The sequence below is a fragment of the Chionomys nivalis genome, chromosome 18 (assembly GCF_950005125.1).
Source record: "Chionomys nivalis chromosome 18, mChiNiv1.1, whole genome shotgun sequence".
NCBI lineage: Eukaryota > Metazoa > Chordata > Mammalia > Rodentia > Cricetidae > Chionomys > Chionomys nivalis.
The window spans coordinates 20005929-20031625 of record NC_080103.1 but is presented as its reverse complement, the minus strand read 5'-3'; the positions used below and the strand labels follow the sequence as shown (position 1 = coordinate 20031625).

The 25697-nt window shown below is 47.5% G+C and overlaps 1 protein-coding gene across 4 annotated transcripts in view; it reads right to left on the bottom strand.

Moving 5' to 3' along the window:
* Positions 1-25697, bottom strand: part of Kcnd3 (potassium voltage-gated channel subfamily D member 3) — a 222187-nt gene that overhangs the window by 15627 nt on the left and 180863 nt on the right. For all 4 annotated transcript variants that reach the window (XM_057793210.1, XM_057793208.1, XM_057793211.1 and 1 more), the window contains one exon: positions 833-995. In XM_057793210.1, the coding sequence (XP_057649193.1) occupies positions 833-995 (163 nt within the window). The remainder of the gene's footprint in view (positions 1-832; positions 996-25697) is intronic.

Here is a 25697-nt window from a genome sequence, read left to right as displayed (position 1 = left end):
AGGCTTCTGAGTACACCTGCCTGTAGACATCTTGCTCTGTACTGGCAGAAAATATTTTACTTATCTGTCATCCTAAGTACAGACTTGACAGAACTGAGAACTTTCCCCAGGCCTGATGCTGATTCTCCAGCCATCGGTTGAGTTCTGTGACTTTACATGGCACCCGGTGCTTACTAACATTTACTGTGCCACTTGACCCAGAACGCAGTGGCCATGGAATGCTCTCCTGTCACAGCGTGCATTTCTCTTTTCTGCACATGTATTTTGTCACTTACTTTTGTATCGCCCCTCAACAGGATATGAAAATGACATTTTGTTTCCTGGTAAGCTCTGGGATGGGAAACGGAGGAGCCGTGCTTGGTGACCATGACTGGGCATGTAGATGTTGAGCTATGGGTCAGTTCGAGGATTCCTTAAAAGGACAATCCAGTTATGTGTCAATAGTGAGGGTTTGCTGCATTCTGAAGCCGTAGCCTGGGGCTGGAACTGAGGACATTGGTGGGTAGGAGGGGACATGAAGTTGACTTATCTCTCCAAGCCAGAGGGAGTCTTGCAGGAATCCTCCAAAGAATCTAGGCCTGACAAGCCTACCTGAGTCCCCCACTCTTCCTGCTCCTCCCTCCCCAACCCTGTTTTTTTTTTTTAAAAAAATTTTATGTATATTAGTGTTTTGCCATGGAAGTTTCAGGTCCCCTGAAACTGGAATTACAGACAGTTTTGAGCCGCCATGTGGGTGCTGGGATTTGAACCTGGGTCCTCTGGAAGAGCACCCAGTGCTCTTAACCACTGAGCCATCTCTCTAGCTCCCCTTAACCCAGCTTCTAAGGCTTACCTTCTGTGCCCTGCGTTTATCTGCTCTCTGGTTCTGGTGGTAGATCCTGCTAAAGTTGGAGACTATCACAGGGACTGGCAGAGCAATGACCAGGACACCACTCAGGGAACAGATGGAGCCAAATATCTTCCCGGCGATTGTCTTAGGCACCATGTCTCCATACCTGTAAGAGAGAGGGAGGGGGGACGGGGGAGAGAGAGGACGTAAGGGGCCATTTGGGAAACAAGCAAGGCTTCCCAGCCAATCATACACTCTCACACACATTCATCCACTTACCAATATTTCACAGCATCTACAGAGGTTAGTGATACAGTTTCAGAGCAAGAGGCCAAACCTGTATGCTCATGGAGCCGGGTTTCTATAGGGAAGGCCACACATGGGTAAATGATGGCATGAAAAAACTTGGTGGTAAAAAGATAAGCAGACCACGAAAGGCCAGCATTACGTGTTCTCACCCATACGTGGGTTTTGGCATCAAATCTTAGATCTGTGTTTAGTTTGGAGTATCTGGAGAATCCAGAAAACCAGAGAGGGACCATTGGTGGGGAGGGGGAAGAAAGATCTTAAGGGAGGGAGGAGAGAGCACCATAGGTGCTGTGAAGGGGAAAGGGGAATGACAGGGAAAGGGGTTTCCATGGGAAGAGGGATGTAGGGCAAGGGGGTGGGGGAGGGATGGCCAACTCCAAAGATGTTTGAAGAAGTGACGTGGCAACCTCCTAATTTATAAATATAATATATATGATATAATTACACAAACAAGTTTAATTGCAGTTATCTGTGTAGGCATTAGTGCTCCTCCCAGAAGCTATACGCTGCCAAATAAAATACCTAGTATAGGACACCTCCCCCTTGTCAGTCAAGGCTGTCCTGGAGACCACCCCGAAACAACACAGCCAATTGCCATTGCTCTTGGCTGACCACCAGATCTCGGTAAGACTCTTGCTGAAGACACGACACACACTGGTCATAGGGTATGAAGAAGTCAAGTGGGTACTGACCAGCAAGTTTCCTCCCTGCTGGCCAGCTTTCACAGCACTCGAGAGCACTATGTGGGCTTCTGGGGCGGGGGTGGGGAGTCAGCAACAGTCTTACTCAGCTGTGAACTCTGTGAATTGTAATAATGGCCAGCATGGCATGTCGTCCTCTGCCCATGGATGACAAAACAGAATGCATGTTATGGGGGTAACCAAGAACTTTTGTTTGCAGTTAAGGCCTGATCTACAGGAGTCCCCACCCCTAAATGAGAAGCAATAGACACTTGATGGCTTTTGGTGGGGAAGGACAGTCAGTTTTCTGTGAAGATATGGCTCCTGGTAGGTCAACTACAATCCAGGGGTGGTCCCACACCCCTATGTGGATATAGACAGCACACATTGGAAAACACATGCCTGGTACAGTAAATCTGGCCAAGAACTCATGGCTGAGACCCAAGGTGTGAACTTACTGCTATTATTTCTCCAGATGGACATGGTATCAAACTGCTCTCCAAATTCAGATCTCTCATAGGTTATAGGTGAAGCCCCTCAGACAACACCAGGGAAGTTTCTTTGTGAGTAGACGGTGGTTAATGCAGAAACTCAGAAGAGGTCAAAGTTCAGAGAATGAGTGGCTGTGGAGTACTCAGCCACTCATGAGGCATCTAAATCATATTTCCTTCTCAAGGCTCAGCCACCATCGTGGATGAGGGGACAAGACGATCCTAAGACCCAGAGTCTGGGGAAGCCTGAAGCAAAGACTGTCTTTTGGCCACCACAGAATGGCGGCACTCCTGAGCTCATGGTGGCTGTGATGGCCTCCACAAGATCAAACTAGACAACATTTGAGCATGGCGTGAGAAGGGGTTCATGAGTTCCCACCCCTAACTGAGGAGATACGGACATCTCATGACTTTGGGGGAGGGAGGGACAGTCAATTTTCTTTGACAATATAGTTCCTGGTAAGTCAACCACACTCCAGTGGATGTCCCCCTACCCAGAAATATATGGACAGCAAAAATTGAAGTTAATGAATTATTAAATTAACAACAACCAGACAAAGGGGAAGGGGGTTTTGGGGTAAGTAGGAAGGTGGGGATTGTGTGCTGGTTAGTTTTATGTCAACTTGACACAAGCTAAAGTCAATTGAGAAAGCAGATATAGGCAAGTCCGTCCAGTGCTTTCTTGATTAGAGATTAATGAGGGGACGATCAGCCTACTTTAGCTATGCCAACCTGGGCAGGAGGCCCTGAGCTGTATAAGAAAGCAGGCTGAGCAAGCCAGAAAGAACAGGCGAGGAAGTGCTGTTCCTCCATGGCTTCAGCTTCAGTTCCTGCCTTCAGGTTCCTGTCATGCGTTTCTGTCCTGACTTCCTTCTGTGATGGAGTGTGATCTGTGGGTTGTGAGCTGAAACTAAGTCTTTCTTCCCCAAGTTGCTTTTGATCATAGTGTTGTATCACATCAATAGAAGCTTTAACTCAGACAAGGTGGATTTGGGTAAATATGATCAAAATACATTGTATGAAATTCTCAAAGAATTAAAATATTTATTAGAAATCATAACAACTCTTTGGCACACGACTGTTTCCACAAAGAGAACAAAGGTTAACGCTGTGGTCGGGAAAGGCCTGAGAAATGAGGTGTAACTTCCGGCCACACAGAACACCTGAGCCTGGGTGGACCCAGCAGAAGGAAAGCAGAGAGGCCTTGGTAATACAAACAGCTCATTCCAGAAATTGTCAAGGGGCCAGCAGGGCTGCACATGGAGAGGGAGAGAGTTATGACAGGAGGCTAAGGTGACAGGCAGGACATAGCCTCCAGCGTCCAGTATGTGGTGGTGAGGGGTTTGGATCAGCATCCAAGCACACAAGGAGCCACAGGTGAGCCTGATGCAGAAGAGCACCAGGTGCTCAAGTACGATAACGAAGATACCAGAGCTCAGCTGTTCACGTGAAGACTGTAACTTACAAAGCTCTTAGGGGTTTACCTTGCACGAGCCTACAAGTTCTTGACACTTCAGGTTCTTTGCCCTGTTGTACACATGCGGGAAGTGAGGCCTGAGGACCTTGCATGTTGGTTGTTTCTTAGCTGGGATGAAGCCTGTCCCGCCTGAGTTTATCTCCTTTCTTCCCACTGACTGTCTCAGGGATGCGTATGATCTCTGACACTCAGCCCTTTAGCCTCTTTGGAATAATGCTGGGCTCTTCTCAGTTTGGAACTCTCTCACGTGCTCCACATGCTGGCAGCTGCCCTTGGGACCAATGTGGCCCGGCCTTTGCTCAGCCCTGGGCAGCCTGGCCCAAGCCTCCTTCCTGCAATCAGTAAGATGCTCTCCACAGCGGTTCTGTTTGGCCTCCTCTTTACTGAGATAATTTAAAGGCCTTATGGAGGAAAGAACTCTGGTAATACCATTGGCCAAAGCCACGAGCCCTTTGTGTCCGTAGCAGAAACAGCCTTAGCATGTCCCGGAATCTTGGCTGCTAAAAAGATGAAACTTAAAGGTACTGATTCTGAGGGGACTCAGGAGTGCTGGGTTTCCACGGAGGATGTGGAGGGAGACAGGTTAGCCACATTGGAAGCCTGAGGTCCTTACCTGAATACTTGAAGGTGAACAGGGTGAATGAATAAATAAATGCACAACTCCATGTAAGTTCCCCAAAACCTTATGAAGAAGGCTCTGAGGACTGTTTTTCTCACGGTTCAGGGACCCGGGTTCCGATTTAAACTTCCAGGCACACACTACCACTAGGACCTGGTTCTTTTGTGACCACATTTGCCTCTTCAGTCTTGACACTCAGAAAAGTGGGGAGGCTGAGATCTTGGACTTTTTTACTATGATGATCTGGGTTCTAGACTCTCTGAGACCACCATTAAATAACTGTGTGACCTTGGAAGGGTGTCCCTTGGGGCCTCAGGTTCCTTTATAAAAAGAAAGTAACAGAGGTAACCGATGTTAGCATCTCACTGTGATATGTGTAGCTTCTGAACATTAATCTCGCTAGCTTTTCTGCAGGCATCCTAGAAACCACGATTTCTGCTGGGGATGAAGTGCTCTAAGAACAGTCCCATTGTTTTAAATCACGCAATCCCAGTGATGGAGACAAGCAGCTTCCATGCAATAGATCACGTTAGTTGAGCTTTTCAGACGACATGACTGGCTGAAAGGTACTTGGCGGGTTCACAACCACGGATGACACTAAAGATGGCGGGAGAATGGAAGGCAGCCTTTGAGAGTAGCTGAAGCTGGCGGAAATGCTAAGTAAAACACGGTGGTCGTTTTAAAGGTTTGAAGAAAGAACAAGGTAGGGGGAGCTATACCCACTGCTGGGCAGATGGTCTGAGGGAGCGGAAGATGGGGAAAACAGAATGACTCCACTCCCTGGGACTTCTGCCTTCTCTCTGGAGAGGAATATGTTTCACCTGGTGAAGGCTGGTACTGATGCAGATCAGAAGGGTCTGGAGCCTGGAGTCTGGGAGGGAGAGTGGGTAAGTGCCTGGCTGGACTTGCTGAATTCCCATCAGAGGTGCGCAAGGCCCTTGCCAGGAGATGGGAGGGAGTCCAAGTGGAGGCGCAGAACCACTCTCTGTGATCTCTGACCACAGCGCAGCAGAGAAACACCACGAGGCTAGAGGCTAGATGGCTTTGCTGGTATTTTTAAAGTGAGAAACCACAGACCAATGGGCTTGGCATCCATCACTTCTGCCATCAGCTTGCTGGCAGAATTCAAAAGCAGATTATTAAGCAGACAGCTTGCGAACGCTTGGAAAATAAGCCGTGTTTGGTTTGTTATGCACACATCTTGCCAACTTAACCTTATTTCTTGTTTTGAGAGTGAGGTTAACCGGCTGGCAGATCGGGGATGGCTAGAGGCCCATTGTCAAGGCTTCGCAGGATGCCTTCTTGCCCCAGTTCTTCATGTCCTTGACTAGCTACAGGAAGCAGTTGGATGGAGGAGTGGGTAGGAGGGGCTGAGTGACCATTGCTAGTCTTCTGGCACTTTTTCAAGATACAGTGCTCCTGTGCCAGCAAAGGAAGCACACAGTTCTGCTAGCAGGGTCCCCTTGACTGAAGGAGTAAATACCAATGAACTTAAGAAGGGATCTAAAGTTAAGTCTCCAGTGGTATGTTCCAGAATTTTCCAGCAACTTGTATAAAGCCAGAGGGAGGCAGCCATGGCCTAATAATTGAGAGAAGAGCTGGAATCAGACCTGGGTTTATACCTGGGTCATTATGACTCACTGACTAGTTAAATGACCCTGGACAATATTTAATCTGAGCCTACACCACCTATAGAATGGGCTTCATATTCCCGGAACTGTGATGATAATTCAGAAAAGTGTTTAGTTTCATGCCTGGGTGATTGTAGTTGTCTATAGTGTGGGGGACTTGCTTTTCTCTTCAGAGTCTACCCTGTGCCCCTCCCTCACCAATATATGAGCTCGGTCTAGAAAAGCTGCCAACCACACACTGACCACACTGCTCTCATTTCCTCAGGTCCTGGCAAGTTCAAAATAAGGCATCTTCCCTAAGCTGAGTTAGTGAGTATCCACCCTGGATTTGTCAATGGCCACTTTATTGAGATACAGTTACCACACCAAGCAGTATACTCCGCCAGCTTCTACTGTAGTTGCCCAGCTGTGCTTCTACCACCCAGGTTAATTACCTGTTTCTTCCAGGAAGCAAATCTGGGGCTACATATCCGAAGGGAGCGCACTACCACCGAGCTATGCCTGAAGCCCCAGCCTGAGAGTATATTCATTCCTTTCCTTCTTCCTCTTTCTCTCCCTCCTTCCTTTTTCATCTTCTTTTTTCTTTTTAATTCTGGTTGAGTATGTGTGTGTGTGTGTGTGTGTTTGTTGGAGAATGAACCCATGCCTTCCTACGTGCTACACAAACGTCCTACCATTGAGCTGTATCCCACCCATGGGACATCTTTAAAACCCACCCAAACCACACATTCATTAGCAGTCTGAGACTGCCCACAGCCCACTGATGCTGTCTCTCTGAAGCTTTCTCTCCTTTGGATGTTTCACCCGTGAACCACAGAACTTGTGGTCTTTGTGTCTGACTTCTTTTCAAGACTCAACCACGGGCTAGCATGTATCAAAACCTCCTCACTCCTTCTTATGTCTCAATCATATTCACATGTGAGGATAGATCACATTTTGTTATCTGATTTATCAGCTGACAGGCAATGGGGTTGTTTCCACGTTTTACCTATTATGGAAGCTGCTTCTTCATAACAGGTGAACAATTATGTATTAACTTTATATGACTGTGTTCTCATGAGCTAGGGGTCACATGGTAATGTTTATCAGTGTGAGGTACAGCCAGGCTGTTTTGCACAGAATGATATTTTGCAACCCTATCAGTGATGAATGTGGGGTCAGATGTGTCTTTATCTAAGATAACACTTGCTATTTTTTGTCTTTGTCATGATGGCTTCTGTAGTGAGTTTAAAGTGGTATCTCAGTGCTGTTTGGTTTGCATTTTCCTGATGGCTTCTGATGCTGGCACCTTTCCACCCAAGACTGTCTCAACCAGGAACTCCAGCAGACTGCCTCAGTTTCCCCGGTCTGTTTCTCTTGGATGAGGGTAAGGCCTTGATGTGATGATGTAATGCTCTGTTGCTATGCTCTTCTACTTGGAAGCCTCACCCAAGGGGACACTGTTCTTTCCAGGACTCTCTCGATCGAGAACTCCAGCTGGCTGCCTCAACAGGGCTTCCCGGTCAATTTCTGCTGGATGTTTGTAAGCCCACGATTTGATCCTTTTACCTACTGTTTGCTCTCTCAGTCGATTTGACGTTGTTTTGCCATCTCTCAGCTGTTTCAACCTGTCTGTTCCTTGCTATTTACTCCTTTTCCTTTTGCTTGCGACAGACTCAATAAACCCACTCATTCAAAACCCAAAGCACGGCTATTGTAGATCATTCTTGGACTGTACAGAATATACCTTTGGGACCAAATCAATCTTCTTTTAAAGAATTTGAAGCTTCGAAAAGCCAGTCTCCGGAGCTATTGGCAGCTGTGTTTTCTGCTATGGGGAAACATGACTTTGCTGTTAGGAAGGGAAAGGGCTGAAGCACAGAAAGAGATCCAAGGTGGGATATGATGGCATCTGAGCTGAGTCCTAGCTGTTATTGAGGGCCAGCTGTACCCTTGACTTTCCCACGTCTCGGTTGTTCTATCTGTGCCCCCGCCCACGCCCATCCAGCTCACTAGCAGTTTTGTTTACTCTTCTTTCATTTGGATCCAATAATGATGATGATGGAGAGGCTGCCACTGCTGATTGTCCGTAAGGTTTCCAAATTTCTAAATGACAGAGTTACTGGGCAATAGAGTCTTTAGGAGTCAAAGGGATTTTTAACAGGCTGTAATCATGGGTAAAATCAGCCAGATTAATTTCAACAAAGATAAATGATACCATCAGAATTTGATTCAAATAATCAATGACTTACATAGCTAACGAGAATCTGTCTATCTATCTATCTATCTATCTATCTATCTATCTATCTATCTATTATATATATATATATATACACATATACATATTTAAAAAGCAATCACTAGGGAATTTAACTTCAGCACCACCATCAATGTAATAGCTTCTGAACTCCTAACACCATGTTAGGCTGGACTGACAGGAGAACAGATCCCAGGACGGTAGTCCAGAGAACTGGTTCTCCTCCACTCTGGAGGCAAACCACTGCATCTCCAGGCTGTGTTATGGGTCAGGCACCTTACATTCCTATAGGAGAACTGCCTAACAGAATACAACACAGAGGAGGCTAGGCTGGAGAGCTTCGAGGGAATCTTCCATGTTAACGATGGGAACATTTTGCCTGAAGGAGTGGGACTGGGGAGGAGATTTATGGGGGGAAGGGGTGAAATAAAAGATGTGCTGGGTGAGAACTTTATCTGGACCTGTCGGGCTCATGGGAACCCATTGATCTCAGGCAGGGATGAGAAGCCAAAGTCTAAAGAGGACAAGACCATGCTCCAAGTCAGTTGAGTAGCTAGAGGTAGATTGCTGGGGTTAGACCTGTACTATATCCCATAGCCCTCCTCGCTCCTTCTGCTTCTCCAGGTAGGAGAAGAAAGAAAGAAGTGGGTTTGGTTTGGGGAAGATGATGGCTCAGGAAGAGAGCTCTAAGGACTCAGCTGGAAATGGCTCTCTCTTCTCTCTTCATGTCCCCAGTAGAAGTAGCATGGCATAGTGATAAAAAGCCTGAGTTCTGAGTGCCAACCTGCCTGCTGAGGGCCCAGCTCCTGGCTTTGCCACTAGCTGGTGGCTTTGGGCATATTGCTTGCCTTCCCTTTCCCTGGCTTCCTGGCATTTCTAGAACGGTGGAGTAAACGAGTTTCTATTTGTGAAAGTGCTTGGCCTTCATGGGTATTTGTCAAGAACTCAGGTCACTGTTATTTTTAGACTGAACTTCTGCAAAGGCCTGTGAACGTGACTTCTTATGTCTATTTCCTTTCTCCTTTGAGACATAAAGATGCATGTGCTTAAGATGCACATCTAAGGATGCCATTCCCTCTGCTCACAATGTTTCAGGAGACGTTTGTGGAATGTTTGTGATGGTGATGCAGAGGTGGCATGCCTGTCACTTAACAGCCCATGGGTGTGGTGATGACCATGGTGGCCAGGGGCAAGTGTCCACCTGGGCAGATGTGTCAGGCATGGGGGGGGGCAGTTGGTAACAGTTCTCTGAGTCCCAGTGAAAACACGCGGCCTCCTCTCTCTGTAGAATTTCAAAAGAGAGGGCTATGGAAAAAGAGTTGGAAAAGTCAGAGTCTGGAAAGCCATGGAGCCCCAGAGCTTCATCTGCATTCCAAGCTCACCCCAACACCACCCTGGCTATGCGGGTAGGTACTATAGGGGTAAGAAAGCCTTTCCTGGGGCAGGTGATATGGGTCAGTGGGTCAAGGTGCTCACTGCCAAGCCTGATGCCCTGAGTTTAATTCACATGGTAAGAATGAAAAAATGGCTCCGTCAAGTTGTCCCCTGACATGTGTGTCCTGGTTCCCAATAAATAAACAAGCATAAATAAAACGTAAAACAAAGGCAGCGTTCTAGGCACAGGACTTGGGCATCCACCTAGACCCTCTAGCATGGGGCCACCTGTTTGTGTTGCCCACGTGAGCATCCAGGACCCACTGCTCTCTGTTTCCTGCCCCGCCCCCTTCAGCATGTCCTCAGTAATCCAGTGATGTCTGGGCTGAGGCAAGAGCAGGGAGGCTTACCTCCCTAATACGGGGAGGCTAATTAATTTGTATTAGGGCTTAGGGATAATTAAACTTTTTATCTGAACTTAAGCTGCACAAACCACCTGCCTTGTACAGTTAATTGCACCTTCATTTCCTCCTCCAGGTGCCAGGAGATAAGTGCGGCTGAGCTCCCAGCTGCTTCTGCCTGCCTCGCAGGTAGGGCCAGAGAACCATCTGGGGGGGGGTCCTCTATTATTGGATGCCAGGGCGCTGTTCCTTTGGTACCCCACTGTAGGAGCTCAATCAAGGAGGCACAGCCCTAATGAATTTTCATAAGGAACAAGTCTTGACTGTGCTGCCACACCTGCTTCCGAGGCCACCTTCTTCTCTGGGAAGCAATGACGGTGGTCTTCCTCTTTGGGTGGGGCCGGGAAAAGAGTTGTAAGGGCTGGACTGGACACTTCAGACCTCTTGGCTTCCTCCGAGTGCAGGGCTAATGGACAATGCAACGGTGGATGACCCCAGAGGACAATAAGCAACCAAAAACATGAGCCTGGGCTGCTTTCTCTTGATAAACATTGCTGAAGCCTCTTTCCAAGCCCAAACCCCCTTCCGTGAAGCTGTGTTGCTGAGATGTGTGGAGTTAAATCTAGCACAGCACACATCACTCTATTTGTTCCTCCCGACAACCCTAAGAAGGAGATACATTATTATCCTCGTGTTACAGATGAAGAAATCAGAAGGAATCCCAAGGGTCTCTTTTTGACTACAGAGTCCCTGTGCACAATTGCTCATCCCTGCAAAGCCATGGTCCTGAGGGGCCAACAAGGCAGTGAGTAAGGGGAAAATGTTTTAGAAGGGATTCCTGAGGGGCCTGGAAAATGAAGCAAATGCTCCCTCAGCTAAAAGCACACCTTGCTGCTCATATATCCAAAGGGAGATGCCCTTTGGTGCTCATCCGCTAACTGGGTCCCTGCTCCAACAAGGAGCAGAGAACTTGGGCTGCATCTGTAGCGCTAATGCCCACCTGGGGTAGAGCCCCAGAGGAGAGCTGAGACTCAGAGAGGGACCACAGCAACAAGGGCTCAGCAAATTTTTTTGTGTGTGTTTGTTTCATTTATTTTTATTTTATTTTGAGATAGGGTATTGTATAGCCCAAGCTGGCCTGAACTCATTACGGAGCTGAGACTTGCCTTAAATTCTTGACCCTCCTGCCTCCGTCTCCCAAGTGCCGGGATTATAGGCATGTGCCATTTTACCCAGGGATGATCCGTTTTCATCGGGCATCACTGTGGGCCATTTGGTCCTCAGCAGCCTTTCTTCTGAAGTGAGTTAACTGAAGATCAGCTAACACACTTGGGGTCACCACAACTGGCTGACTTCAGGGCACCCTTGTCCTTTCCTGTAGGAAAGGAGGATGCGGTCAAGGAGAAAGGATAGCCTAGAGAGAGGAAGACGAGATGGCAAGGGCGGAGCCAAGCGCCCAGTGGAAGGCTCTTCAGTGCAGAGGAGAAAGTTCCAGGCCCACCCACACAGACCACAGAGAAGGGGCTGTGTGAATTTCTAGGCCGTGTGCTGCACTAGTGTTGCTAGGCAGGGTTTATTTACTACCAGTCATAGATGCAGGCTCATGGCAAGAGATGGGCGACATTCTTAAGCTATGGCGATGATCTTGCTTTGCTGTCTCAAAAGCCATGCTGGATAACAAAGCTGATACCTCAACCCAAGGTTTCAGACTTTAGTACTGGAAGAACCGGAAGTCATAGTGAAGCCATAGGCTTCTAGGCCAGTCACTGACCTCTGATTCTGGAGATATAGGGGAGCACTGGAGAACCTGCACTTGAGGTTCCTAGGTGACAAGGATATTGGTGATTTGGGAACCACACAGCTCGGAACCATGTTTTCTGCATGGACCACACATCTCTGGGCTCAGAATGTAAGAGAGCAGGGTCTATAACCATCAGCTTCTGGCCACGTAAGTCACTGTACAAATGAGGAAACTAAGAAAATTCCCAAGTTAGAGGAGAGCCTGACGGATGGTCCAGAGTGATTTGCTGCCAACAGCACTTAATGCACACACTAACACAAATATACGTATGTACACACACACACAAATACAGACACATCCACACATAAACATAAATGGCACAATAAACACAGACAGATACACAGACACACAAAACAGCCCCCTTCTCTCCCTTTCTCTTGCTGCTCATGCTTCTCCCACACTGGAACATCTGTGCTCCCAAATGTTGCAGGCCTCTCCATGACCTCTAACCTCCCTCCAAGTCCTTCTCTCCTCTGAGAAGGCTCTGCTCTGGCAGCTCCCACTTGTATTTCCAGATGTTGCTCAAATGTCACCTCCTCGGGCTCTCCTTGACTTGACAGTCAACACAGCAGCCATTCCTGTCTTCCACAACCATCTGGGCATTCACTCCATTATGCCCTAAGAGACGTCACAAAATGTCAGTTTTCCTCATTGGTTAAGAGCAGCCTGAGGGTGGGACTATGTATTTCTGGATCCCTGGTGCCCATTGTGTTGCATGGTGCACAGTAAGGATCCAACCATTCACAAGGGCAGGAGAGATAAAGCAAGCTCCTCCTACTGTGTGCTTGCACGACCTTGGGACTGACTTAAACAAGACTGCAAGCTTCAGGAAGGCAGAGATCTGTACAAGTGTACATAGCACAAGACAGACACTCAAGATATTTGCTGAATGAAGAAACTGTAAGTATATTTTTCAGTGGGATTTCCCTTTTGGCCAACTAGGTCTCCAGAAGGTTCTCTTGCTATAGGATGTCTACCTCCTAAATATATTTAAATAAAGTTTTATTTATTTATTTACTTATATTTATGTGTATGTGTGTGTCTACACGTATTTATGTACACCATGTACTTGCGGGTGCCAAGAAGGTCTAAAGAGTGTTGGATCCCCTGGAGTTGGAGTGGTGGTGAGCTGCCTGGTGCTGGCAATTGAGACTGAGTCCTCTGTAAAAACAGTAAGCACTCCTAACTTCTCAGCTACCTCTCCAGCCCCTGGATATATTTTTTGATGAGATGCATGGTCATTTGAAGTAGAGAAAAATCTCTTATTCCAATAAAAAGGAACCAATCACAAGGCAGACTCACAGCTGGAGGAGCAAGCGGGGAGCAGAGAGCGCACAGCTGCTCCGAGGCACATGCCAGCAAGAGCTCAGTGATTTGTGGTTTGTTTCTGGACCAACAGCAACAAAGGATGACGGAAAACCAAGTTCAGTCCTGGGAGTGGGCTAAATGGCTCCCAGATGGTACACCATATTTAAATTCTGCCCACAGGTAGACTCTTTAACCTGGGCCTCCAGAATTCCCACACAATAAGAAAACAAAAGGCACAGGGAAGGACACAAGCAGCCGTGAATGAGGACTAACAGAAAGAAGTAGATTCACATACCCCTCCAGGCCTTCTGACACGACACCCCCTTCCAGCCCTTCAGATACCCCGATCCAGACCTTCAGACACCCCGATCCAGGCCTTCAGATGCCCTATCAGGGCCCTCAGACGCCCACCCTATCCAGTCCTCAGATACCCCCATCCAGGCCTTCAGACACCCCATCCAGGCTTTCAGACACCCCTGTCCAGAGTTTCTGATACTAGTGTTATTGATACAGAGTAGATATTGAAATGTTCTCTGTAGCAAAATCAAAGCTGAAGTCACAAAGATGGGCAGTCCAGGGCAGGGACCCCAAACCAGCACTTCCAGAAAGCTGCTTGCTTCTCTAGGCAGCAACGTCCCAGGGAAGCTCTGGCTTCTTAGCTACTGCTCACTGACCACACGCCAAAGGCCATGTGAAAATAGACTACTTCTGTTCCCGAATTTCAGTCCATCACCGCTTCAGGGTGGAGAACGGCATGGAAAATTCTGGTAAAGAGTAAGAACCTGCTTAACATTCTGGATGAGCGGCTCAAGGGACCTGGTTCAGGGAACACCCTTAAGGAAGGGGTGCTGGCCTTGAGCCGCAGTAAAGAGACAACAGGTCAAATTCGTCCTTGAATGAGATAACACGCTTTTCTCGATCAGGATTCCAGTCTCCTAGAGCAATGTTTTCTAAAAATGTTGCTAGGTTCTGTTGGGTAGGCCCACCTCACATGGAAAGGTACAACTTTCCCTTTCCCTTTCCCTTTTCTTTTCTTTTCTTTTCTTTCCTTTCCTTTTCTTTTCTTTTCTTTTCTTTTCTTTTCTTTTCTCTTCTTTCTGTTCTGTCTCTTTTTTTCAGGTGCTGACCAGAGCCTAAATACTTTTTCTGACACCCAGCCTTTACTCTTTGTCTATAGCGTCTCCCCTGGACCACGTGGCTGCCTGCCTCCACGCCATGCTTAACTCAGACAGCACAACCTTTTCCCATTCTCATGGGCCAGACAGCTGCTGAGATTTATAGCTTGACTCTTCTGGGGGCTTTGAAATTCTAATGAATTCTTTTTGAGCTTCAACCAACCAACCAACCAACCAACCAGCCTGTCAGGACCATCTAGGAGAATGTGAAAAAGAATCAGTCCAAAGTTCTAGAAGTATAACGCTATATACCAACTGGCTATCTTGGCTGGGTCTTCTGCAGGAGAGCTTCGCTTCCCACGTAGTTCTTCTAGGATCCGAGCTCATTCCTACTGTGGCTAGTAGGAGAACAGTAAAGATCAGTGTGTGTGTGTGTGTGTGTGTGTGTGTGCGTGTATGTGCGTGTGTGTGTGTGTGTGTGTACCTGGGCTAACCCTGTCCCTGAGTGAGGCAATTGTGGTGGCCACACGGCAGAGCTGAGCAAGGCTGGGTTACTACAGAAATTCAGTCTCTTCTGGGCCCCTGGAGAGCGTACTGACATGGACCAGGAGAGATGGGGATCAGGCTGCAGACCAAATGAAAACTAGAGATGGAATAGCAAGTGCCATCCATCTATCTGTGGATAGAAACCGCGAAGAGACACAGTCAAGCAAGCTCACTACTGGTCTCCTCTCAATGAGAGGAATCGAGGTGGAAGCTGGGATTGGCTTAAAATGATGACCCTTATGTGTCTCGTCAGTTGTTCCCTGCCTTGGCTGTGATTGCTTTGAGTGTGGTTGTCAGAGACATTTGTACTTGGAGGAAGAAGTAATAGGAGGATGTGCTGAAATCTCAGAGGCCAGGAAGCCCTTCAGCTCCTGCTGGGCTCATCAAGATAGATGCAGGGCAAGTGGGGTTGAGCCACATTGGAATGTCCACATGTCCAATCTGGACTGGCATACTTTTATACCTGGCTCAGTTTATCCTCCCAAACCTCAGGTCCTAGGAAACTTTTCACCAGTATCTTCTCACACTTCTGAGAGAAGGGGTTGACCCAGAAGAGCCGCGAGGAGCGGTGCATGTCTGGTCAAATCACGGCGCTCCCTTAGAGACCTTGTCCCACAGGCAAGTACCATCTGCTCCTCTTTCTCCATATGGGCATCACAGACGCCCTTCTCGCTGGGTCAGATGCTCGGCCTTCTGCCACCCAGGGCCAACAAACATCTCAGAAATGAATGTGCTACCATGTCTCCACAGTGGAGCAAGCACCGGGACAGCAAGCCTTTGGTTAAAAGGACGGTGGGCATGTTATACAGATGGGGACGATGGGGCCAAGGTCAGACAGCAGTGACCCTCAGGGGTGGAGCACTGAGGTTCAAGCTTGTCGGGGTGATAGCGAGCGAGACTGCAGATGCTGGGCTAGATGGTAAGCCTGAGTGACGGCTTAGGTGCCCTTTGTTGGTGTGGATCTTCTCTGAGCTCCAGTCTCGCCTCTGCTAGCACCACCTCTGATTGTTTCCTGCGAGTCCAGCTGAAATGGGTAGAGGGGGCAAAAGTGGGCAAGATGCTGGGATAAGAAGGATCAAGTCAAAGTGCTCAGCAATTGGTCATCTGACCTGCACATGGCCATCAGGTAGCGCCCTCTGCGTGCACTGTGCTTCTCCCCACCCAGGCTTTAACAGCCTGTCTGCATTCCTTTCCTCTGCTCGGAGCTGCTCTGAGACCACCTTCGGCCTCCTTGGGGGTTCTCTTCTCTCTTCTTCTCTGATCCCCATCTTCTGAGGCCCAGTTCTCCCACTCCTACTATTTAGACTTACAGGCCTGGCAGATCACCCTCCCTAGCCTCTCTATCCTATCCTGCCCTCCTGGTGGACCAGAGTTAGATAGGCCTGTGTCGAAGTCAATTCTCTCTGTCTCTGTCTCTCTCCAGCTGACAGACTTCCAGCAGTCACAGGCTTCCTGGTCTCATTTACTTAATCTGAAAAATGAAGAACAGTTTCCTCACAGGTTTGTTTGTTTTTTTTTAAATGCAAGTCGAGCCTCGTGGCATTTTCTGAGCTGGGAAGTGAAAGACAGCTTCTAGTGAGCCTGCACGAAGCAGCAGCTTGGGTCACGGCTAGGCTGCCCTTGCTGTCGGTTCCTCTTTACCTTACACCTGTGAGTTCCTGTTCTGCCTTTGAGAACTCCACAGCATGTCTGTCCCTCTCCCAACATGACAGTTCTCTAAACTCCTCAGGCATAGCCTGATTCCTCATCTCTTGGCACGAGCAGCAGTGGCTGTTTCCTGGTTGCCGGTCCCCTGTTTCCCGCAGCTCTCAGCTCTGGAGTCAGAGGCCACATGCAAGCCTCTAGCTGTGTGACTTGAGGGCATCCATGGTCTCTAAGCTTCAGCAACTTCTACAGACCTCATTGGAGCATTTGAGGGATGCTTGGGTCCTGTCTTCCTGGCTACCAGAAGTGCGCTCCACCAGGGCAGACCTGGCACAGTGCGATGCCGTCGCCAGAAGAGGGCTCCACAGCCCTGCGTTGCTCCAGCGCTTGGTCGGCACGTGCATGGCCAGCTCTTTAAAGGACATTTTATGGTGGAGGGCTAAACCCAGTCTACACTTCTGAGACAAGGTTTTCCTTGAACTTCTAACGGGACTAAATTTCTGGCTCCCCCAAATTGTTAGCGATTACTTCTAACATCATCTCGGGTACTTAAATCTCCTCCGGAGCCTGAGGCCAATTTAATGTTTCCAGCGAGTAGCAGGAGATTCCGGCGAGTTCTTTCACGTCTTACAAGCTAGCAGCCCTGGGGCTCAGTGCTCCTGGGCTTGGTTTGATTTACCTCAATAAATTCATTTGGGTCTCCATCCCTCCCCAAAGTATTTTTTTTTTAAACCCTTTTTTCTTTGGAAGGTGGAGATGGAGCTACATATGAGGACTGGTCTGTATGAAGCCACATGGGGCCATGCAGGGGTGAGGAGATTGAGGCAGGAGCAGGAGATGGGGGAGGGGTTTCTTCAGTCTCTTGACCTTAGTCTCTGATCTCTAGGCCTTTGCTTCTCTTCTCTGTCTCTTACCCTTCTCTGGTTCTGAGGAGAAGATTCCTGTGACATCCCAGAGTTTAGCATTCTTCTATTTCCGCCGTGTCCTCCTGCCTGCCCCCCCAAAAGCAAGCTAGTGACAGCAGGGACTTTGGTCTCCCTGGTCTTTTCTACCTCTCTAGTGCTCTCCCCAGTGCTGGCCACTGTCAAGTTTCATCATAAATTTTATGACTAAATGGATGCTTCTCTGGTTCTTTTTCAGTCCCTGCCTCTCAGCTCCCCATGTCCACACTGGTCCAGCTCTGTCAGACCTGATATCTGAACAGCTCCTGAAGAGACCAGGAGTCCTTGGGGATGCTTCCTCTGTCTCTGCCTCTGTCTGTCAGTCAGTCAGTCAGTCAGTCAGTCAGTCAGTCAGTCACTCTCTCTCTCTCTCTCTCTCTCTCTCTCTCTCTCTGTGTGTGTGTGTGTGTGTGTGTGTGAGAGAGAGAGAGAGAGAGAGAGAGAGAGAGAGAGAGACTAAGCCCCTCAGCCCCTCAAGTGAGTAAGGGATTTCTCTCACCTTTTCAGGAAAACCCTCTAACATTCTCTCTCTCTCTCTCTCTCTCTCTCTCTCTCTCTCTCTCTCTCTCTCACACACACACACACACACACACACACACACACAACAGGCCAGAGCTAAAAGATACCTTGAGTAGAAGAAAATAATTGTCAGCTATATATTTGATGAGGGGGTGTTAATATTTAGAATCTATAAAGAAATCTAAAAATTAAATACAAATCAATAAATGGGTTCATGACTAATAAATATTTGAAAAAGAGTTCGATATCCTTCGCTATCATGAAAATGCAAATTAAGGCTCCTTAGGAAAATCCAAACAAACAAGAAACAGCACTGAAATTTCATCCCCTCCCAATTAGAGCGGCCACCATCAAGAAAGCAGCTGCTGATAAGGATATGGGGAGAGAGGAATGCTTATTAAATGCTGGTGGGAATGAAGATTGGTGAAGCCACTATGGAAATTAGTATCTTATTAAAATTAAAACTGGAGGCACCATAGGACCCACTGATAGATACCATCCCTGGGCATGAACCGAGGGGTTCTAAGTCAGCACATTGCAGATGAACTTGCACACACATATGCTTATGTCAGTGCTGCTCACAACAGCCAGGATATAGAGCAAGCCTAGATGCCCATCCACAGATGAGCAGATAAAGAGAATGTGGTACAGATACACAAAGGAATTTTATTCGGCCATAAAGAAAGCCATTATGACGTTTATAGTAATATTGATAGCGCTCGAATATTTTGTTAAGTAAAATAAGCCAGACCCAGAAAAACAAATATCACATTTCTTTTATATACAGAATCTCAATTTAAACTCATATATGCATCCGTGTATATGTATGTGTATTTATGTGTATATTAAATGGAAGTGGAAAGGGGACTGAGAGAGGAAAAGGAAGCGGTCTGAAGGGAGCAGGGGGAACAAGAGAGGGCAATGGAACAGTGTGGCATGGAAGCAGAAGGGAGGATGATGTAGGAGAAGCAAGGAAAGCAGCAAGATGCAGAGAGGTACGGGAGACGTTAGTGAGGGAGGCAAATAGGAACAGGTGTAATGATGTGTGTGTGTGGAAATGTCACAGTTAAACCAATTTCTTTGTACACTAACAAGAAAATTAATAATAATAAAAAAGGCATGACCTACAGGTAGAGCTACTGCTTAAGCAGAAGAAAATATCATGTTTCGTGTGAGCTCAATATTCACGGGTGAAATGGCACTTATCTGAAATTCACTTAAAATACTCCAGGTGAGGAAAGGGCAACACTGGGGGGCAGGCAGGTGGTAGGGTCGGGAGGGTCACCTCCTCTCCGTGTGCATCCTTACATCCTCGAACTTTCCCACAATACAAAGTAAAACCCAAAATTAAGAGAGGAGTCGTCAGCCCCTTCCCCCCTGGTGTTTGGACTCCCTAGGCAGCGTGCACACACGAGAAACAGCCGTTCAAGTCACGAGTGCTGGTGTCCACCTGCAGTCACAGAACTCGGGAGCTTGAGGCAGTGGAGTCTGGAGTTGGAGGTCTATGCAGTGAGATTCCATCTCAGTAAAACAAAACAGGAGGCAGGGAGGGAAGGATGGAAGGAAGGGAGGGAGGGAAGGAGGGAAGGAAGAAAGGAGGGTTGGGAAGGAGAGAGGGAGGAAAGGAGGGAGGGATAGAAGGGAGGGAGGAAGGGAGAGAGGGAGGGAGGCAAGCCCCTTGTTGCTCTGTAACTTTCTGAATTCATGTGTTACTTTCTTGCCATTGAATTACTTCTGAGGGCACCGCTATGCCTTCCATCCCTTTCTTGACAATAGAGCTGGTTTCAAGAACACTTGATGGACAAGATCTTTAGTCTCATTGTCCTTGGTATTTTACTCTTCCACTCTACCCCACCCAGCTCCTCGCTGGCTCCCCTAGTGAGATGGGGGTACTGCAATATGCATAACTCCCTTGTTTCCTGGGCAATCAGAGCCTCTCCTCTGGTTGATCAGTATTTAATTAGATTCTAATGCAGGCAAGGTCTTGGGGAGTGCTTCAGGGCTGGCAAGCGACTGGTCTCCCAGCCTCCCCTATATCTGATGTGCCCCCACACAGATTTAGCTGTGATGGAGTTTCTTTTTCTTTTTTTTTTTTATTCTTTTTTACTTAAAATTTCCAACTGCTCCCCGTTTCCCATTTCCCTCCCCCTCCTCCCACATATTGCCCCCTCCCCCTGTTCCCCTCCCCCTATCCCCACTCCACTTCTCCTCCCCCTAGTCCACTCCCCCTCCCTCTCGATACTGAAGAGCAGTCCAAATTCCCTGCTCTACATGAAGACCAAGGTCCTCCCACTTCTATCTAGGTCCAGGAAGGTGAGCATCCAAACAGGCTACGCTCCCACAAAGCCAGTTCATGTATTAGGATCGAAACCTAGTGCCATTGTCCTTGGCTTCTCATCAGCCTTCATTGTCCGCCTTGTTCAGAGAGTCCAGTTTCAACCCATGCTTATTCAGTCCCAGTCCAGCTGGCCTTGGAGAGCTCCCAATAGATCAGTTCCACTGTCACAGTGGGTGGGTGCACCCCTCGTGGTCCTGATTTCCTTGCTCATGTTCTCCCTCCTTCTGCTCCTCATTTGGACCTTAAGAGCTCAGACGGTTGATCCCAATTGGGTCTCTGTCTCTCTCTCGATCCATGTGATGGAGTTTCTTTCACTGACCTCCCCACTTTCTAATACCTCCACTCCCTGTCTTTTGATTAAACTTCTGTGTTGTGGGCCTGAAGTGGCTGCAACCTTCAGGGAAGAGAGGATAGGGTCAATCTTGGAGTCCCTCATGACTTTCCTCACAGGCCCGACTGTAGTTTCCATAGAAACTACATCTGTAGCCCCTGAGGGAGATCAGGAGATGGTGGGGTAGCTTTGCGCTGGTCCTGGGAGAGAATATTACTAAACACTATATATAAACAAAGATTTACTACGGGACGGGCACTGGTCCTGGTATTTTGCATTAGCTCATTTAAATCTCCTAACAAGTCCTGGAAATGGGTTCTGTGATTATCCTAATTCTATGGACTAGGAAACCAAGGCGGGAAAGAGGTTAGCTAATAAGCACCAAATTATATAGCTAATCAGCCAGTGTGCTAAGATCTGAGCCCAAGCAGTCTGGCTCAGAGTCCACGGGCCAGTGTTCAACGAGGGAGGGGTGCCACAATCAGATCAGAAGACAGCATGCTACTCCAGCTCCCAGAAGACGACACCCATCCCCACAACCCATTTGGTCCCCTCAAGGACCAATGCACTCGGCTGCAGTGGACATGGCAGATCCTTCCAGAATGTTACAGGGTGACAGTGATGCATAGATCAAATAAAGGGCACTGATGTTTTTGGCTACAGAGCAGGGCTGTAGCATGGCAGGGAGGCCAGATGAGGCTGGCAGACAAGAGCTTATTTATGTGCTTTCTGTTTGTCAAAGGGTCCTTTTCAAATGACTCAATCGACTATTAATCTCGATGGAACATCAGCTCCAGCAGTGAAATAAAAAGAGTAAGAAAACCTGTAAGGAGACAATGCATACATCTTAGTCCAGTTCTGGACAGGGGCACTTGGGGACACTGGGAAACAACTCTTCCAAGGCTTGCCAAAGAGCTTCAGCCCAGCCTCTTTCTTGTCCTTAGCCCTGCCCTAAGCCACCTTCTCTCCTCCCCAGTCTTTCTTGCTTTCTAGCAGGCCAACGCATACTTAGTCTGTTTTAATTCACCGCCTGCAAGGATGGTTTGGAAATGAATGGTAGAAATACCCCTGAGTCCTCAAAGGACATAAATCAATTCCTTTTAAGGAGCTTGGCTCAACAGAGACCTTAAACTATTAACACTTTCCTTGAAAAACAGGGGTAGCGATGTGGGAATGAAGAAACAGATGAGGGCAGGGAGCTGGAGAGGAAGGTTGGGAGGAAAGAGGGCTGCGGACATGGAGGTAGCGGTGTGGAAAGTAGATTAGGGACGGAGGTGGGGAGGAGGCCAGGTAGGTGGAGAAGAGGGTAAGGGGTGTTGAGGTGACTGCAGGAGTCGGGGAGGCAGGGATGTACTGAGGATGGTAGGGCTGTGGAGAGGAGAGGAGAGATGTGGAAGGGAGAGCAGGGTTGTGGAGAACAAGATGCTGCCCTTGGCTTGGCTTAGAGGAAGTGCCTGTAGAGAATTCACCTGCTGCTCAGTAAAAGGCAGCAACTGGCTTGTGGAAGGAAACATAACTGCAGAATGCATTTATATTTTCATAAACTCTGGGGAAGTCTGGGACCAAGGTGTTCTGAAGAGGCCGCTGGGTCACTCTATGGTAGCAACAATAGGACAGGACAACAGAACCTGAAGGAGAGAGGAATGAGTGGCAGCTATCAGGCTGAGCCCCAGATCTTCAGTCTGGCCTTCCTTTGATGTCCTTCTACTCGGTAGCTATCTAGTTATCTCCCCAACTGTCTATCGCCTTTGCTTTGTGGAAGCACTGGCTGACATGGGCTTCCACCTTCCGGGATGCTCCTCAGATCCAGACGGGATGTAAGAACAGAGTCAACTGAGGACTGTCACAGGTCATTCCAGAGACCCTCCATCCCAGAACAGGGGTCTACTTTCTGCTTCACTTCCATGGGAAGATCTGCTCACAGGACACCCCTGCCAGTGGCTCTCCTGGTCCAACTCTCTTATCTGCCTCTTTGTAGACACTTCTATGGTAAATAGTACCCTACTCTTTTCCATGCCCACGAATAGTGTAATGAGAAAATTATGGGATTTGGATTTAGAATAACCTTGACTCAACTCAGGTCTTCTCCTTGGGGACAATTTGGCTTGGGTAAAATTTTCACTTTAACTCTCTCATATGTGAAAGGGAAACAATACTATGTCCTCACCTCAGATAGTTGAAAGAAAAATGAAAAAAAGGGCATCAGTAAATTCTTTTGAGTAAACTCATCTGCCAAAGATAATTTTAAAATCTGAAGGAAATACACAGAGAGTAAAACCAACAGAGGGAGCAAAGCAATAGAAACTAGTGGGTCATATTCTCTGAAGAAGAGGGAAGGTGGATAAACCCAGGACTTAGCATCACTCTTGCCTTTTAGTAACACAATTAGTTCAGAAGTAATAGGGACAAAAAAAAAGAAAAGTGAAATTTTGCGGATTCCCCTTTCCTGCTCAGGGTTAGCAGCCTGAATGCATCCTCTCCAGCCAGGCAAAGGTGGAATACTAAAAGCCTTCATTTGCAGGTCTGAAGTCGAAAGCAAATCTCCCTTGCTGGACTTAGAGCTTTGAGTTGGATTAAAGGAGTCCTGGACTGTTAGCCCTCTCACATGTCTGCAAGCAGAAAACCAAAGACTTTCTAGAGAAAGAACATCTATTTCACTACTGATGATTCGTTCCAACAGTTTCCAAACACACTCACTAGCACAGAACACATATATCTATGTATACACAGGACAAAGGCACCACAAGTGAGAGTCAGATGAAGTTATAATAAAGGGACCCACGAATAATTGAAATATGGGCAAACTTGGAAGACTATGCTTACAATCAAATAAATAAAAGCTTGAAAAACTTGCTGGGAATGCTAAAAGTGACTTAGCAATTTTGGGAAACAATTTCAAACAGAAATTTTAGAATTTAAACAGCACAATAATTGAAATTAGTTCAATGGATGTGTATGCATGTTAGTTAAATGTACCTTATAAGGAAATCAGTATACTTTGGGTTAAAGGATCTAGAAACAGTATGCAGAGGAACATACATGTCCTTGTACAAAGCTTAGCATGTAGAAGTCAATAAAGGGCATGTCTCTTTCCTCCTTTCAGGTTGTAAAAAGAATCTTATCTCAGGAAACCTTTTCAGATTCATTTATTGATCATTCTATCACTCTGAATTTCCTCAGCACCTCTGTACTTGGTTTTTCTATTGAGATGAATTAGTGGAAGAGCTTAAGTCACTCCCAAAACTTAGGGCTCTTGGTCAAATGTTTTCCATTCCACAAAGAGAGTTCAGTTCCTGTCTCGAGCTCTGGTGACAAATAAATAAATACAAGGATAAAGGATCAGGTGAATTTCTAGTGTGGCCTGCTTCCTGTGATGAATGCTGGAACAGGGGGCCTGCTAAGGACAACCACAAATGTTCCAGGGTTCAGAATAAACATGGAATGTGCACACACACTCTTTCTTTTCTCTTTCCTCAGAGCTTACCATCTTGGCTCAATCTGGAAACACTGATGAACAAAGTTAGTGAGAGATACTGGAGACTGCTGCTAATAAGACAGGCAGAACTGTCCACACCGACATGTATACCTCTGTTCTAGAGTCTTCAGTCATCCAGGGACTTGGAGGCTCAGGTGACTTCTGCTAGAGATGCCTTCGTTCTGTGCACTGATTTTGGCATCAAGTTGAATTACTCTCAAGCATCGGAGCAATAGGGATAAAGGTGTCCCGACTAACAACATTTCTACCTCCAATCTGGGTCACCTGCAAGCCCTGAGCAGACCAGGGCCGATGGCCTGTCACTCTTCACAGGCTCCAAAGAATAAGGAAGAAGGATGAGCCCTAAGAAGAACCTTGAAAGCTTGTCAGTGGGCTCTGGACAAGACAAGATTGATGGAAGTGCTGAGCGGGGCAAAAGGCTGGACTACTGCTTCAGGAGTGTGTGGAGGCCAGCGGTGTTGTTCTGGGCAGGTGACAAAGATCAACGGAGGTACCTGTGCTTTGTAGAGCCCAAAAGACCTACAGAGTCCAACACTCCATTTTTAGCAGTGCTACTTCTACAACAACAACAAAAAATTTCTTAAAACTGAAAAAATTATGTCGTATTTCCAGTGTGTGTGTGTGTGTGTGTGTCTGTATACCCATGCACATACGCAGACCCATTCATTTTACTGGGGTAAAATGGCATTAATCAATGGTCTTTGTGTGATCAATGGTGTGTGTCAGGCACTGGACTGAGCACCAGTACCAGAGACTGAAAACTGACGAAGGCGTAGGCTCTCCAGCACGCCCTGAGGCTCTGCACCAGGGAAGGTGCACCAGCTACAAGACAACACAGGCAACCTTGACGGCTCTTCCCTTCTCCCAGCCTACTCTAGAACTCCTTCCATTTACCAACTGAGCCAGGCGAATGGTTTTTTAGTTCCCTTCTGGTCTCCAAAAACAGTGCAGGAAATTTCAAGCAAGAAGCAGTTTCCTGGTCCATCATCACCCGGGGCAGACAGGATATTATGAGGTCAAAGATGGATGACCTGCTGCAGCTATTGTTTGCCCATGACCGGGAAGTGGGAGAGGATGGAGGTCAGCATGTGAAGGCTTTCCGAATCTATTTGTAGCTCCATTTGGAATAAGCCGGGGGAGTAGTTGTATCGTGCGTTCCTTATGGCTTTTATTTCTCTTCTGGTCTAAAGCCAGGTTAGGTTCTGGACTTCTTGACTACTTAGTCTGTTCTAGTTCCTAGTTCCTAGACCTATTGAATAGGCCTTTTGCTCATGGAAGAGGGTGGGTCCCTTATGCAGGACACCGCCTTGGAAGGACAGACCTCTGGTTACCCTAGGACCTGTGGAGCTGAGGAAGAAGTGTGCTCAGCTGCTCTGCCCATTTGTGTGCCCAGCGACTGCACCTAAAAGGTTACACTGGGTGTAGGCTCACTGGTCCTGGATTTCCCCCCAAGCTCCCACCCCAACTATAGAAACAGCAGGTGTCTGAGAACTATCCCTTCTCTTCTCAGTGAGAATCCATAGCCAATTACTGAACTTAGGGAGGTGGAAAATGCTTCTGTCTGGCCCTGGAGCGAAAGAAAACCCAGCGTTTCTTCTAGGCAATTCTGTG